Source organism: Rhinolophus ferrumequinum, chromosome 6 (assembly GCF_004115265.2).
Source record: "Rhinolophus ferrumequinum isolate MPI-CBG mRhiFer1 chromosome 6, mRhiFer1_v1.p, whole genome shotgun sequence".
NCBI classification, from domain to species: Eukaryota; Metazoa; Chordata; class Mammalia; order Chiroptera; family Rhinolophidae; genus Rhinolophus; species Rhinolophus ferrumequinum.
In genome coordinates, this window is record NC_046289.1 from 83,065,109 (window position 1) to 83,083,055 (window position 17,947).

The 17,947-nt window shown below is 33.0% G+C and overlaps 1 protein-coding gene across 1 annotated transcript in view; it reads right to left on the reverse strand.

The window, feature by feature from the left end:
* The window catches only part of BAZ1A (bromodomain adjacent to zinc finger domain 1A), an 83,275-nt gene that overhangs the window by 32,743 nt on the left and 32,585 nt on the right, over positions 1–17,947 (reverse strand). The window contains exons 4-9 of the mRNA XM_033108549.1: positions 13,624–13,767; positions 10,373–10,474; positions 7,959–8,046; positions 4,087–4,221; positions 2,700–2,799; positions 1,908–2,074 (exon numbers count right to left, since the gene is read on the reverse strand). Of these exons, the coding sequence (XP_032964440.1) occupies positions 1,908–2,074; positions 2,700–2,799; positions 4,087–4,221; positions 7,959–8,046; positions 10,373–10,474; positions 13,624–13,767 (736 nt within the window). The remainder of the gene's footprint in view (positions 1–1,907; positions 2,075–2,699; positions 2,800–4,086; positions 4,222–7,958; positions 8,047–10,372; positions 10,475–13,623; positions 13,768–17,947) is intronic.

Genomic DNA, 17,947 nt, shown 5'->3' on the forward strand with positions numbered 1-17,947 from the left:
TCAGCATCATCTGGGAACTTGAGCCCTACCCCAGCTCTACTGAATCAGGAACTCTGGCGTTGGGACTCAACAACTGATGTTTTCAGAAGTCTTTCTAGTAATTTTGACGCACACTGAAGTGTTAGAACCACTGATTAAAACAATGCCTATCTGACAGAGCTGCTACAAAGACAGATGGAAAATGTCCGACACACAGTAGCTCTTGGATAAATATTAATTCAATCTGACCCTGCCTACAGGGTCTCCCCCTACTTCAAATCAATTAGATCCTGACAACGTTGGTAACATTATTAGAGTACCTAAAATGAAACCTTCCCTTATATTTGCAATACACTTGTTGTTTTCAAGATTCATTTAAACCTGACTGCCACTCTGGGGACACACAGAGGGAGCAGTAATTTAAAGCAATATTAGAATATAGTTGGTGAACTTCTCTTGCTTTTTAATCCAGGCCATTTCTCTTGCTCACTTGGTCTTTTGAAACCCTTACTTCTTGGTTCTGATATGTGAAACTGCAAGATAAATACTGACACTAAAATGTCTCTAATAAAGCGGAGCATAATTAAAATATCTTATTGTAATTATTTTCCAATAAATATGTTTAATGTTAATATTATTCTTCTCCTTTGAAATTTATGAACACCAAAGGTAAATGTCCACTTAACAAATTTTCAACATAATATGACTAGATGGTTACAGACCTTACTAGCCGTGCTTTAAGTAGTCTCCTGCAATAAGTCATACTCCCACCCTAACATAATTCTTGTTGGATGGAGTAAGATGGGTATTTTCATTCACTGTAGCTAACAGCGTAAATAAGCACAACACGTTTGGTAAACAAATACCTATTGAAACTTTGAAAAAAAGTACATCCATAGAAACTTTAAAAAAAATTTTCTCACCCTTTGACCTATTTTTCTGCTTCTACAAATTTATTCAAGGACATAATACATAAATAGGAAAGACTTTTATTCACAAACTTGAATAGAGTATCATTATTTATGAGCAAAAAATTATAAAGCACTTACCTACACCTATCTGATTAACTATTACGTAGTTACTAAAAATTCCAGCTTAGTTTAATAACATGAAGACATGCTTATAATAATGTTAAACAAAAAAAGTATACACAGTGATAAATGGTGGATCTCTTTAAGGCCCAGAGTAAAGACTAGAAATAAATAAATCAAAGTGTTAATGCTACCTCTAAATGTTACCATTTGGATTACAAGTGTTCTTTTTGTTCTCTACATTTTCTGGAATGAACATATATTAGATATCTCCACCCCAAACCGAATGGTCTATTTGAAATAACTCAAAAAACTTCAGGCAAATTAAATGAGCACAGTGTATAACATGATTATCTAATGCTACTTGTGCATATCTCAGAAAACCAATGGCAACGACTGTCTTTGGAAAAAACAGCTATAGAATTCCCTAAGGAATATTTACCATTAAAGATTATAATAAAGATTTGCTGATCTACCCTATTAGCATAGATACCTTATTCTTCAAGGAGAATAAGAACACTATAATAATTCTTATTAGTCATTGACTTTATTGTATTTTTCTAACTATGTATTTTACTTAAAGGTTTTACGCATATCACCTTCCCTAAATCTGTAAGTCTAAATGATGAAGAAGATCAACTTTAGAATTGCATTTTAGAAGAGGCTTTGAGGTGTAAAGGAATGGGAATGCATATATATGTTGAACCTTAAATCACTCATTAAATTTTCCAAAGCAAAAGGGAGATAAACCAATACTGTTTATCAGTGCTCTGTGCACACCTATATGTGAATGTGAATCAACGTGGTAAAAGCACTTGAAGATTAACCGTGAATTTAAATATGTAAAGCACTATTTACTGTATGTAGCGAGCATAGTTAATATACTTCAATGAATACCTTTTCTCTTTCTATTTTAAGCCTTTCTTTTTCTTCTTTCTTCTTTAGTCTCTCTTCTTCAACAATTTTTTTCAATTCTTCCTTCTTTTTCTCTTTATCTTCCTTTTCTTTTTTCTTTGCTTCTAGGGCATCTGCTTTTTCTCTTTTTAATTTAGCCTTTTCAAAAGCTGTGGAGAAGGTCATACTTAGAACTGTATACAGATGGAAAACAACACATTTTTTAATGTAACAAAAGATTCCTGAAATAATTTAAGGTTAAGTGAGATCAGTAGAGACTCACAGGCGTTGTCAATTCCTGGAGGAAGACAGCAGGTGATTAAAATGGGAAAAGCAAGTTGGCTGAGTTTAAGACAAACTACTGCACTGGGACAAACATTTACCTGCCTTTGAAAGCCAGAGTGTGGTCCTAAGACCAGCAGCAAGGTTATCACCTTGTTAAAAATGCAGAATCTCTTCTCTCATCCAGACCCACTAATACAGAAATTTTGTTTTATTAAGGTTCCCAAATGATTCAGTCAAGTTTGTGTGAATCAAACAAAATGGACCAAAAAGCCCTAAAGACTCCAAACTTGTGTTTAATCTAGCATTTGGTCAGTTTAACAGGGGATATATGCTCTACCTTGAAATATTGTTTGAAGAGATGAGAAGAGGTCTCATTTATCATAAAAATCAATAGATATCAGGTGGAAAAAACTATGCTTAAAAAAACAAACAAAACAAAAAACCCAGAAATATACAGAGAAATATTCTTTCCTCTACTTAAACAGTTTTTGGAGAGAATTTAAAACTCACCCAGTGACTTCACTTCTTCCTGTTTCAAAACTTTGTCTTTTTCTTTAGTGGCTTTGTTCCTATAACTTGCAATAGTCTGTTTATTAGCAATGCTGTCCTCCTAAAAAATAGACCAAGAAACTAAAATTGTAGACTCACAACGTTTACGAACAGATGGTCTGCTTTATTCTTACAATAAGAGTAAAAACCCCCAAATTTAAAAGCCCTCATCAATTATACTTTCTTTATACCGTGTTTCCCCGAAAATAAGACCTAGCCAGACAATCAGCTCTAATGCGTCTTTTGAAGCAAAAATTAATGTAAGACCCGGTCTTATATTGTATTTTGTTAGCTAAGACCCGGTCTTATAGTAAAATAAGACTGGATTTTATATTAATTTTTGCACCAAAAGACTCATTAGAGCTGATTGTTCGACTAGGTCTTATTTTTGGGGAAACACAATACCAAAATGAGGTTTTATTCTAAAGCATAACTGAATTAAAAAAAAAAGGTATTTATTAAAGTAACAATGGTTAATAACATTAGATACATTTCAGGGGTACAGCATTATAATTTGACATCTGTATACTTTATTGCATGCTCACCGCCTAAAGTCCGGTTTCCTTCTATTACCATATATTTGACCCCCTTTACCCAATTCACCCTCCCCCAATACCCTTCCCCTCTGGTAACCACCATCTGTTGTCTGTATCTATGAGTTTGTTTTGTTAGTTTGTCTGATACCTTTTATTTTATATTCCATATGTACGTGAAATCATCCAGTTTTTGGTTCTTTTTTCTGTCTGACTTATAACCAAACTCTTAATAACTCTAATCATAGTAACATATCGAATGAGTTAATTCTATAGCTCTACAAATTAATACTAAAACCTCCCAGAAAAACAACTGGTAACATATAAAGAGGGACTTAAAAATATGTGCTAGAAAACAAAACAAATCTTCCAGGGTACCTTATAAACTAGATGGTATTGACATTAAATATGTAAGAAGTAGAGAAAAGACCTACCAGAAACATTCTTGTGGCCAATGTTAATTAAACAATGTCAAAAGTTTGTTTTAAATGCTCTTTATGTTTCAATACCATAATTTATTCCCTGTATTTCATCCTGCTTTACATTTTTAATAATTGCTTATATGCTTGCTTCCACTGTGGTATAAAATCCCCGTGGCATGAAAGCCATGTCTAATTCACACTTGAAACTTCTACAAGCCTCACCCCTGAGCAGTTATCATATAGCACACACGTTTCGTGTGTGAAGGAATGTGTTCTCTCCTACTGGCTACGGAGGCAGGGGAGCCAAACACTACTACTGATTTTGAATAGTTTTATTAAGAGCTTACAAGGTATTTTTTAAAAATACCTGTTAAATACCTGTTCTCTACCTACCTGACTAACAGATCCTCGTTTGGGAGGTCTCCCTCTTCTTCTGTTAGCAGGACTGAAGATAAAGGTGGGTGGATCATCAGGGAAGAAATAAGAAAAATCTTGTTCTGCTATTTTATATGTTGAAAGAGATGATGCCTAATAAAAAAGACATAGGGTACAATAATAACACATTAGTAAACCATATATATATATATACGCTCTAATATGTCATATGACTGCTGTTAAAGACCAGGTCAAAAACATTAGAATTTGTGTTATTATGTAGTAATATCCTACCATGTTGCCCCGAAAATAAGACCTAGTTGGACAATCAGCTCTAATGCGTCTTTTGGAACAAAAATTAATATAAGACCTGGTATTATATTATATTATACCAGGCATTATATTATATCCGGCATTTGTTATATCCGGTATTATACTATATAATATTATGCTATACCCGGTCTTATATTGTATTAAAATAAGACCGGGTCTTATATTAATTTTTGCTCCAAAAGACACATTAGAGCTAATGGTCTGGCTCGGTCTTATTTTCGGGGAAACATGGTATATAACTAATCAGCTTTACCAGAAACTAAAAATAGACCAAGCAAGACCACAAAGGATTGCTTCACCATAAAATACTCAAGAATGTTTTAACAGTTTCTCAATTCTAAAACTATTCTAAAATTATGTTTCTACAATAAGCTTTTTTCGTTTGCTTTGCTTTTGACAATTTTGTATGAGATTTTCTATGTAAATAAATAATCCATATATTTAACATTAGAACCGAGTGTATCAACCAGTAATTTTTTCTTAACCATTTCCTAACTGCTGAACGTTTAAGATTTTCAACCCAGTTTGGGGAGATAAATATTTTTAAACTCAAATATTTTTATGTATCAGAATTTAAAATTGGTCTGGATAAAAGCAGAAATATTGACCAATTCCTATAAAGTTTCCATTCAGAATTTAAGTTCAGAGAAATCAACCTTATTTTTATTAGAAGTGGTGTGGTGCTAGAATAACTACTAAATTCAAAAGTTTCTCTTCTTTTACTTTGTACTCAGAACTTGTTCATCTTTCATCCATGTTCAACTTTAGACTTTTTAACTTTTGATTAGCAATTCTGAAGACTATTTTAGTCTAATGGCCAAGATCATCATTCTTTCTCTCAAAGAAAACATGTGCCATTTACAGAAATATCAGGGAATGTATAAGAAAATAATGATATACAATTTTAAATTATTAACAAAACAGGAATACTTCTGGGAATTCAATTTTCTGTATATTTTCATTTTTAGTGTAACATAGCTTTTAGCATCTAAAATTCAATTAGTTCTAGTCATCATAATAAATTAAGAATCTATTAAGATTTTACATAAATTTCATTAAGATGGTCATCTACTATCCCACATAAATAACCTCTGATATACAGAATTGCCCTTTAAGTATGAATATAAAGAACATGAGTGGTTTCTCTCAAATATGTATATACACTCAAGAAAAGTCAAAATACGCTTCAATACATTAATTGCCAACATTTTTTTTTTTTTGCGGTTTTTGCAATTATTTATTTATTTTTAAAATTTATTGGGGTGACAATTGTTAGTAAAATTACATAGATTTCAGGTGTGCGATTCTGTATCACATCATCTATAAATTACATTATGTGTTCACCATCCAGAGTCAGTTCTCCTTCCGTCACCACATATTTGATCCCCCTTACCCTTATCTCCCACCCCCCAACCCCCTTACCCTCTGGTAACCACTAAATTACGTCCCCAGATTAATTTTCAAACCCCGTGGCCATCTTGTGGTTAGAGATTGTTTTAATTGCCAACATTCTTTATTCACACATACGTAATACACAATAAAGATAAAGATCCATACCCACATCTTTCTGTGCTTGTAGGTACTCCTAACAACAGACTATATACACTCACTACACTGGGTATCAAACTTTGTTGTTTTGGGATGTGTGTGTGTGTGCGCGCGCACACACGCTTGCACCAGATATTCACTAATCATTCATTATACTCTAAGAGAAAAATGTTTACTGTCTCCTTAATTTTCATTTATTTATTAAGTTGAACTTCTTTTCATGTTTATTGACTATTTATTTTCCTTGGTAAATAACTGCTGATGTCCTTTACCACTTTTTTCCAATTGGGTTGTTTTTGTTCATTGGTGTAAGAGATAGGAATTGGCCAAATGGCTATTTATGATACACATATACAGCTTTTCATACATCAGCCTACCAAGTGCCAGGCGCTATGCTAGCCACTTATCACAAGTATCAAAATTGTTAACTTTTTGTAAGCATCATTTCACATGGCTGATATTCAATCAGTGCTATAGATAAAGCATACCGTATTTTGCCGTGTATAATGTACACTTTTTTGCCCAAATTTGTGAGGGAAAAATATGGATGTGTGTTATACATGGGTAGTACTAATTCTGTACCTATATAAATGTTTTTAATTTTTTTATTTATGCTTATGAGTTAAAAGTGCAATAAATAAATGCTAAAATTCCTTTAAAATACAAAATACAAGTACCTACATATAAACAAATAAAAATTTGAATTAAAAAATTAAAATTAAAGATTTTTTTTTCCCCTGAAAGTTTGGGCCAAAAACGTGGGTGAGCAGTATACATGGGAGCTTATTATACATGGCAGAATACATGGTAATTTAAGCATTCTCCCCTTATCAAGACAAATACATAAATATGCTCACATTAAAAAACAACTTTCTTTCAGATGATTCTCTTATGTTTTCAAGTTTTTATATTTTCATCCACTGTGAAGTTTGATGTCTAGTTGTCTAGTTTTTTACTGGGGTGCTTATGTTGTTCTAATTGATCTGAGCTCCTAATTATATTCACTGAGAGTATTTTTCCTCCAGCACTTGCCCTTGAAATCTATTCATGACATTTTAAACCTATGTTAAGTTTATACTGTCAAATCAATCCCATCCTTGGTATTTCTTTTCTATTGCTCCTCCTAAGTACTTCAACATGCATAACATTACAATTTGTTTCATTTCATTTCCTTCTTTTTTGAGTTAGATCTAATTTAATTTTTCCGAAGAGTTAACTAAATGTCGCAGTTTTATTTAATACATAATCTACCTTGGTCTCTAAGAGATTTAAAATGCTACTTTTCACAGAGAATAAACTCGACTATTCCCTTTTTTAAAATTTCTCTTTTTTTTGATGTAACATTTACAAATAATGAAATACATTCAACAGCTGATTTCTGATAAATGTATATATCTCTCTAACCCATTCTCTCTAACCCATTCTATTGCTTTTTTATTTAGATTTAATGTTTCTCCCAATGTGAGATAAATATTTCTCATTTTTAAGAATAATTTTAGTTTTACTTTTTAAATTTTTCTCAGTGTGCAATGTGAGTTTTCTAAACTTGATTTTTCCCTTTCTTAATGGTTATGAATAAAATATAATCTATCTGCTTAGTATTGGTCTCTGATTTTTTAAATATATATATTGTTCTCCTATCTAGTAAGATCTATTTTAGCATTGTTCTTTGCATCTATTTTTATGAGCTAGAACCACACTATTAGAAAATTATAGTTGCCCCACACCCGTAACTTTGCTTTCCCCAAGTTTTCCATCTATTCTCACCTAATTGATCTTTTTTACAAAAAAAAAAAGTGGTAGTACCTGAACCACCTAGCAATTCTAGAAATTGCGAAAACAGTATTTAATCCAATAAATATAAAGAAAATTACTAAAAATTGGCTGTAGATAAAAAGAGAGCTATTTTCAACCAACTTTGAAGTAATATTTCTGCAATGTTACAACTTTATACTACTACCCATTTCTCTATTTTTTCTTCTAACAAATAATTTCACTGTTCTAATTACCTTAATTTTAATGACTCCATCTTGTGGTTCACAGTGTTGCTTTAGAAAAAGCTTTAGTTTATCACGAGAAAGTAGGTGTTTTCTCCGGCTAACGGGGAAAAAGAAGGAGAAAGGAAAGTATTAGTATTAAAGAATTCAATCCAAAGTCCATAATCTCTATAAATCCATAACCTCAATTTCAAGCCCAGGAAAAGGATATTTCATTTTCTAATAGTATTTATGTAGAAGTAACAAGAAACTTTATACAGGAGTATTTATGTAGAATGCTGAAAGATCTACTTGATTAGATCTTTTATAAAAGTCCATTTAAAATAGTATATGCATTATTGCTTAGAAACCACTTAGAAATCAAACCTCATGGAAAATATACTACAGAGAGTAAACCAAATCTTATAAAATTAGGTGCTCATTCCTACAAATATCACCATTAAAATTCTTTAAAAAATTAAAGCCAGTAGGCAGATGTCACATAACACTGAGTAAATCAACATTCAAATGGATCTGTCAATAGAGTTGAACATGGTTTTTATCAAATTCTAAAATATTTGTATTTAAATTTCATATGGCGGCAGGCAACAAATTGATGGGATTAAAATTAAAGAGAATTAGAATTCTTAAGATTCTAAGAATATACTATTGTTGATTCTCCCTTGCCCCCAAATTCAAAAAGAGCAACCACAACAGTAACAAGCACCACAAACAAAACAAAAACAATAAACAACACACAAGTATTTCTGAAAAGGTTCTGGAAAGAAAGTACATGTTCTAAATTCAATGTATTCCTTTCAAGAAAAAGTGTTTAAAAGCGTCTATAAATGAATAAACAATATAGGAGTTTTTAAGTCGTGGCCCTCCCAAAAATGTATATTCTTTTCCTAGAATATAGAAAGGAGGACATGAGAGAAAGGATTCTAGTTTACTGTTATGTCCCAGCACCATATAGGAGCTGACAAGAATGTAATTAATCATCTGTTTATTATTGAGTAAATATATCAGTCCTTGAGAACTGTATTGTCTTATATGGCACCCACTAGCCACGTGTGGTTTTTTAATAAAATTAAAAGTTCAGTTCCTCACTATTACTAGCCACATTTCAAGTGATCAATAGCTATAATACCCACTGGACAGCACACATATAACATGTCCATCATTGCAGAAAGTTCTACTTGTCAGTGCTATTCTATCATATCAAGTCTTCCTTACAGGAATAGTACTACTACGTTTTGATGCTAACAAAGAGCTGCAAGTCATTTAAGCCTTCTATTATCAAGTATAACTTTTTTACCTTATAATTCTCTGGCTCACCAATTAGGTAGAAAATGAGTTAATAAGACTGTGACCAAGATTTAGCAGAATTGTATGTAAAGTATAAGTCAAAGAGTAGGTAGAAAAATGAAAAATATTAAATAGGGAATTACATTATATAAAGAACTAAACTAAGGGCAAACTTAAACTAAAGGCAAAAAAAAAAAAAGACAAAACTCAACTATGAATAAGGAAAACACTGGTAGTTTCAACTATGCCATTTATTAGTCCATAAACGGGAACAAATGAAAAAGTTTGAATAATCCACGAGCATTATCTTGGGAATACTATTTTTTAATATACTATTAAATGTAGAATGCTTCAGAGATCTTAATGATGGACTTAAAAGAACAACGAAAGAAAAAACTACACACACCTCCATAGAATTACAGAAAGTAATATATTCAACTCAGGAGTCACTCAACACTTACATTATTATCAATTTTCTTTGGACACATGAGTATACATGGGGCAACAGGGATGAGAGAGTAAGTAATAGTATTTTACATCAAACGAAATGCCAAGATCGACTCCTACGTGGCAAGTTGATAGTTGGCTGATTAATGTTAACTTACTTTCAGATGACCAAGAGCCTTACTTCAAAGGGCAACAATAGGGATTTTTCTAAAATATGTCTATGTATCCTAAAGACAGTTCTTTTCAATATCAACCACTCACCTCTCTCTTTTGATTAGGTCTCAAAGAGGAATTTTTAAAGATACTCATTTTTTATTATTTAACTTTCTTAAGGAATGAGAAGAGACTGACCAGATGTTTGTGTCTAATGAATAAAATATTACAAATGTGACATATTTGTAAGCACATATTTGTAAGCACCATCAGCTCTGAAAATTGAGTTCTCTCATAAATAGGATCCTTCTTAATTTCTTAGATGTGAAGACTATTAGGGGTTAGTTATTGATCTAAACAAAGGGCTCATGGAATCCATTAGGATTTACTTTATCAGTCTATGAGCATACAAGCATACATTTATTTTAAAAAGGGAAGCAATCACTTGTAACACTACCCATTTGTTCTACATCAAATCGTCTTAATTTAGCATAATTATACTACTTTAAACCAGCATAGAGGAAGATATTGAATTTTACCTGATTTGTGTTGCTTTAACAATAGCACACTCATATAATTCTTTCTTAGTGGGTTGCACCTTGTACTTGAATAATAAGGGATCAACTGCATCTCTTTTCTTCCTAAAAAGAGCAAAGCAAAGACACAAATAAGTTAATATAATTTTTTTTTTTGGAAATGTGAGATTTTAAATGGAAATCTAGTTTCTAAGAACATACTGTAACAGAATCTAATGCATTTTTATTTTAACTAGGATTTTATAAGTTACTGATATTTCTCACCATTCTATAAGCCAAAATAGTACAAAGCACTATTTTATGTTAGATAGGTACTTTAATTCTTGTTTGATAAATAAATTTTCCTTAGGGGAAGAAATTAACAAGAGATGACCAGGCACAGAGTATCCAGTTTAGGTTAGATAAATTTATAAACAAATAGCTCTTAGATTTGCTTTTAAACTTTCTTCTTCACAGCTATGTAATCCAAGAGCAAAAGTGGAGATAATGTAGCTTACCCTGTTTTAAGAATTGGCAAGGAGGCTACACATTTAATCCCCACCTCCAACCAATTTCTCATTTTTTTCCTTCCCTTTGAAGCATTCATTCATTCATTCTGTTATAAAGTTCAACATGCTACAAACATGGATGTACCACACAAAAGAACAGATATTGTATGATACACTTATATGAAACATCTAGAATAGGTAAATTCAGAGACAGAAAGCAGATTACTAGGGGACGAAAGGGGAGGAGGAAATGGGAAATTATTACTTAATGGGCACAGAGTTTCTGTTTGGGGTGATGAAAAAGTTTTCAAAATAGTGGTGATAGTTGTACAATACTGTGAATGTAATTTACATTCAATTAATGAATGCTACTAAATTGTACATTTAAAAAGGTTAAAATGGTAAATATTGTTATATGTGTTTTAACACAGACAGACAGACAGACAGACAGACACACACACACACACACACACACACACACACACAGCTGGTGATCACTTTGAGCACCTAGGCTTAATTCTAAATATACGGCCTTAGTATATCTTGCAGATATAATGAACTATACGATGCTGGGCAAATTTTCTAACTCTGAACTTTTATTTCTCCTCATTATAAGAATATGACTATGACCATCTACCCTTATAGAGTGGTTCTGAGGAATAAATAAAACAATATATGTGAGTGCTGTTATAAAGTTTAACTCATATGGAAAATGCCCAATAAAGAATTGTTTCATTCCCTTCCATTCAACCCACCTACTGAAACATGAGAAAATCCAGATTATGTTTTGTCGGCAGGGAGCAACCTAGAAATAAATTTCTTACTCACCTAAGTAATTAACAAAAATAACTCAGAGTAATAGTTCAAAGATGACTATGTTTCACCCTTCATGGTATTTCAGGGTACAGCAGTAGCAATCTATAAACAACTAGGCATTATGACGTTGATATATAATGAAGGCTCAGATTCTCTGAGAAACACAGATTGAAAGTATCTATAAATAAAATAATTGCCCAGTTTACTCACTTTTCCTACATCAAGGGTCTATTGCAAGTACCTATATTCAAGGGATAAGGCACAGCCTACATAGGTGGAAATTATGAATAATTATGCCTATAGCCAAATTCAATTATACTTTGTGATGAGCTTGTTACAAGTGGCGCAGGTGGGATTTACCAATGGAAATTTTCCTTTAAATGCTACATATAACAGGCAAAATATTTACTATTACTAATTGGGATTCTAACTAATTTGCTTTGTACTCAAGGTATAAATTAGCCACAAAATATGCAGGTAGCTTATATTTAAATCTAAAAGGAAGGGACAGAACATTAATGCGCTGAATAGAGTGTCAGACCTAAGAATCTAGACACTCCTCATCTCAAAGCACCTCAGAGCACCTAAAAAATTTAGAAGAATAGATTAAAAGTTACTACAAAGTAACCTGAAATAAGAAATCATTTTAAAATGAAAAAAATTTAGATAAATGTTTACCATATTTAAACATCAATTTAAAAAATATCTTTTATATACAAATCTGTATTTCACCCTTCAAGACTCATCTAATATATAACTAACTCCCCATTTAAGGGTCATGATCTTTGATACAGTCCATAAAAACACACAAACTAGTACTGTCAGAGCTGCTAAAGGATATATGTACCTTCATTACTGCAATACCCACTAATTTTGTATCCTAAACTCTTCATTCAGTGAGAGACACAGACAAGTGACTTTAATTTCTTTTTCTGCATAATAGTAGCAACTCAAGAAAAACTGAGATGTATCAAAGGACTTATACAGGTCCACTTCATGCTTCATTCACTAGCCCCAAAATCATTTTTCTGTCAGGCAGTGTACTAGCTAGATGTCCTCATGCAAAGCCAATGAATGTTTCTAAAGCTCAGGTTCCTCTTGTTAAACAAAAATAACAATACTCTTGCAGAACTGACACACACTATGCATACCAAGCACTTAGCACAGTGCCTGGACATAGTAAATGCTCAAATGCTACTTACAGATAAAATAGTTCAAATCAGACAAAATGAGAACTTGAATTATAAGGTTCGTAGGGACAGAACTTGATAGTTACTAGTATTTCAGGAGCAAAGGAGTTAAAGGAAGTAAGAGTGGCCTCAGGTTTCTTATTTGAATATTATGGTACTGTTCACTAAAAATAGGGAAGAAAAAGAAAGACATACGACAGGCTAGGAAACACTGTTAAGTCTGAGATGCCGAAAAGGCAGAGAGGAAACAAAATGGAGCAGTGAAGATTTAGACAATTCAAGTGTAGGGCAGGAGGGAGCTGAGCTAAAACATATAAATGGACTTTTAATCAGTTGAGGACTCGGCTGAGATTTTAAATTTACTTGCAGATAGTGCCAATCTACATGTGTTTGTGTGATTTTTCTCCAAGAGCTCTGACTGAATTTCAGGAGGTTAAAGATATTCTTCATCATATGCACCATAAAGTGAATAAGGATAATAATTAAAGTACAGAATGAATTTTCCCAAGTAAACAAAAGTGGAATGTGTAAGTGTAATTGAATGAAGTGAGCTTCAATTGTTCTTAAGCTGCTGATAAGAATTAACTGGGTAAGTTTCAATTCTGCAAACTCTAACATGTACTGTTGAACCACACTGTCTAGATGAACAGTATTTCACAGCATGACTAGAAAGGAAGAAGGGATTAAAGACAAAATTGTTTCAGTGGGATATTGTTAGCCAATTTGATATACATTTTAAAAATTAATAAAAATCACTTACCCATTTTGAAAAGAACTATTCTGTGTTTCTGAATCATCACTATCACTGATAATAATAGTTTCCCCATCTATACTGCTGACATGTCCATTAGCAAAACCATTTTGATGTGATGGAGGGAGGACTTCCAAAATCCTACACTGTAACCTGAAAGAAAATGATACATGTCAAAATGCAAATCATTTGATATTTTAAAATCAAACATTTCAGAACAATCTATTTTGAACTGAAGAGTTATTTTCTTTTATAGAGACTATGGTTGCTCGATGTAACCAATTTACTAAAAAAGAAAATCTATAACATCCAATTTTAGCAAAGTTTAGCTGTAATTTAAAATAACACAAAACTATTTTAAAGGTCAATTTATCAAGGTCCTTGGCAATTGTATTCTTAACTGAAGTTACTATTTAGAAAATCAAATTCTGAAATAATAACTCATTATACAGATCAGGCCTTACAGTTTTTCAAAGCCTCTGATATTTTAAATTCTGAGTTTCTCCTAATCATAACCACTTTTATTCTCACTGTAATTTCCAATCTCTGGAAAGCTTCCTATTTACTAACTCTATTATCCCTATTTTGGTTTCTTTCATTCTGCTCACTCTATCTGGATTTTATGGGGTACAATTTCAGACTCATTCACCACAATCGAAATATTCCTCAATCCCATTTTACTGTGCCAATTTTCAAGTGAAATAATTAAAATGTGGTATATCCATACAATGGAGTATCATTCAGCAAAAAAAACCAGAAATGAAGTACGAATACATGCTATAGTATGGATAAACCCTGAAAACATTCTAAGTGAAAGAAAGCAAATGTGAAAGGCTATAATAGTGTATGATTCCATTTATATGAAAAACAAGAATAAGCAAATCCACAGAGACAGAAAATAGACGAGTAGTTGTCAGGAACTTGGGGGAATGCGGGGAGAGGGTGAGAGAGGAGAGCAATGGCAGGCTGCTTGCTAATGGGCACCGACTTTCTTTTTGGGGTGGAGGAAATGTCCTAAAATTAGTTTGTAATGATGTACAGCTCTAGGAAATGCTACAAACCACTGAACTGCACATTTTAAACGGGTGAATTTTATGGTATGTGAAATATATCCCAAGCTGTTAAAGACAGTGTAAGTAAAAGCAGGATAGAGTAGGGAGGAAAAAAAGAGAGAGAGAGGGAGGGAGGGAGGATGGGCATTGCTAAAATTATACCTATGGTACCCCTGTAACTCTTAAGCAATCTGGGGGGAGGTTTTATTAAGTAAGACTATTTTAAGCACATATATACCTACCAGGGAGTAAATCCCTATTCTCTAGAGAAAAAGTGGTTCAAGATTAGACAAATTAGTTCACTGCATCATTCATTTGGTCATACCAAATGACCAAATGAAACCATACAAAAGTTTTAATATATTGTGGACATTCATAAGACTGCCTGTCTATTCACCAGCCCCATTCTCCTAAGAACTTCATTCTTCCCACACCCCACCTTTTTCCAAATAGCTACTAGTAGAGCTGTCATATTCCCACAAGACTGACCAGAGTTAGTTGATACTGTGGGTGGGCACCTTTTGCTGAGTGAATACATCTTTTCCAAGATTTAAAAATCTGGTATCTAGAAAGTAAAAATCAGCTCCTCTCCTATCATGGAATCTCTAAGATATAAAATACTGGTACTGTTGGCACCCACGTTTCCTGCCACATGGAGCAGGACAATGTGCAGTGAGAGAAGGTAAGGCCTAAAACAGAGAGGAGATGGCAGGGGTACCAGAAGCAATCAATTCTCTTATTCCTGTCTTTCCTCAGACTTAGCTGAACCTTGCCCATCTCAGATTTAAGTGTTTAATCTTCCTTTTGATTCAATAAACTGGTAATTTGCCCTTCTGCATATGTTTTTTTAAAATGAATTTTTGTCACAGCCAAAATTAACAGAATTATACAATTCTAGAAAGACAAAAACGGTATAGCTAGAGCTGGTTCATTTTTGGAAGCAGGTGGATGGATGTTTATAACATAAGAGCACTTATTTTCATTAGTCTACATTTTAGCATATGCTTATATACTCCTTTAGGAAAACATCTTTAGCTCTCCCTACAATATGTGATATTGCTATCAGGCACAGAGAAAATCAGGATGGTTGATTCCTGCTAGAAACTTTGCACTGGACCCAAATAGAAGGAAGCAACTGTTTCTACAGCACCCCAATGTTTAAGAATCAAAATGTAGACTATGTGGGTGAATTCAAAGCACTCAAAACATCTTATTTTCCACCTTCACTCATTTCCTCTCACTCTGAGACTTACACAGGTTAAATTAAAAGTATCATATATGGTTCCTTTATAATTTTGTCTTAAAAAAATTTGAGAAAAAAGAGAGGAGACTCAAATGACTAAAACCAGAAGTGTAGTAGGGACTTTACTAGAGATTTTACAGAAATAAAAGATTATAAGAAAATACTATGGATAACTGCATGATGACAAACTGGATAACCTAGAGGAAATGGAAAAATTCTTAGAAACACACAAACTACCAAAACTGACCTAAAAAGAAATAGAAAAGCTAGAGAGATCTATAACTAGCAAGAAGATTGAATCAGTAATCAAAAAACTCCCAACAAAGAAAAGCCCAGGACCAGATAGCTTCACTGGTGAATCCTACCAAATTCTTCTCAAAATTTTCCAAAAAATTGAAGAGAACACTTCTTAACTCTTTCTATAAGGTCAGCATTACCCTGATAACCAGGCAAAGACATGGCAGAATGTGTAAAGAGCTCATAACGCAACAAAAAACAAATAATCCATTTCAAAAATGGGCAAAGAACCTGAACAAATATTTCTCCCCAAAAGATAAAATGGCAATAAACACATGAAAAGATTCTCAGCATCATTATTCACAGAGGGAATGCAAAGTCAAAACTGCAATGAGATACCACTTCATACCCACTAACATAGCTATTATTTAAAAAAACAAAAAATGGAAAATGTCCAGCATTGGTGAAGATGTAGAGAAATTGTAACACTTGTGTACTGCTGGTGGGAATGTAAAATGGTGCAGCTGTTGTGAAAAACAATATGGCGGTTCCTAAAAAGATTAAACAGAATTATCACTGACCTGGCAATTCCACTTCTAGGATATATATACCCAAAAGAATTTAAAAAGGGAACTCAACAGATACTTGTACAACAATGTTCATAATAGCATTATTTACAATAGCCAAAAGGTGAAAATGACTCAAATGTCTACCGACAGATGAATGGATAAACAAAATGTGGTATATACACATACCACAGAGTATTACTCAGCCATAAAAGGGATGAAATTTTGATACATGCTACAACATGGATGAACCTTTAAAGCATTATGCTCAGTGAAATAAGCCAAACACAAAAGATCAAATACTGTATGAATCCACTTATATGAAGTATCTAGAATAGGCAAATGCATAGACAGAAAGTAGAATAAAGGTTACTGGAGTGAGAGAGAAATGGGGAGTTATTGCTTAATAGGTACAGAGTTTCTGTTTGGGATGATGAAAAAGTTCTGGAAATAGTAGGGATGGTTACACAACACTGAATATACTTAACACCACTGAATTATACCCTTAAAAATAATTACAACGGTAAATTTTCTGTTATGTTTATTTTTAGCACTATTTTTTTGTTTTAAAAAGAGACTTTTTTTGTGTCCTAAAAGTAAAGCTTAAGAAGGCTCAGTTACCAAACCTATATTGGTAGCAAACGGAAATGGTGTCAAAAGAACTGAAGGTTAACTTTCACTACTGGCTGACAGAACTAAACCAGTTAAAGAGGAACAACTGTACAGGAAATCATATCAAAACTTGTTAGGTAATTATGTAGTCTAATGATAAAAAGGTTCTGTAATTTAGTGACATGAACTGCACAAAAATATGCAAGGAATGAAATGGACCCACTTTTGAAGGGCCTGAGTATCACATCCAGGGATCAGATTGCTCAGGGTTCCAGGAGGTGATGAAGAAAGCTTTGCAGTGAACCTCTGATAAGGTTCTTCAAGTTAGAAAATGAGATGGTTTTCACTGGCAGAGCCCAGGTGAGTGCCTCTAAGTGGTGATGGTGGTGGCAGTCATGAGGGAAAAACAAAGTAAATGGGTGTATTCTGGGCACAGGTATGGATGATGTAGTGCCTAAAATGGTTTGACAGTTGTTTGAAGGGAATAGTTTATGACCCCAGTGAGGCTCACAGAACTACAATAATTTAAGAACTAACATTTAAAACCAACAGAAAATTGACAGAAATGCAATTCCCTGACACAGGAATAAGGGAGTAGGAAATCCATACAGCATAGGAACATT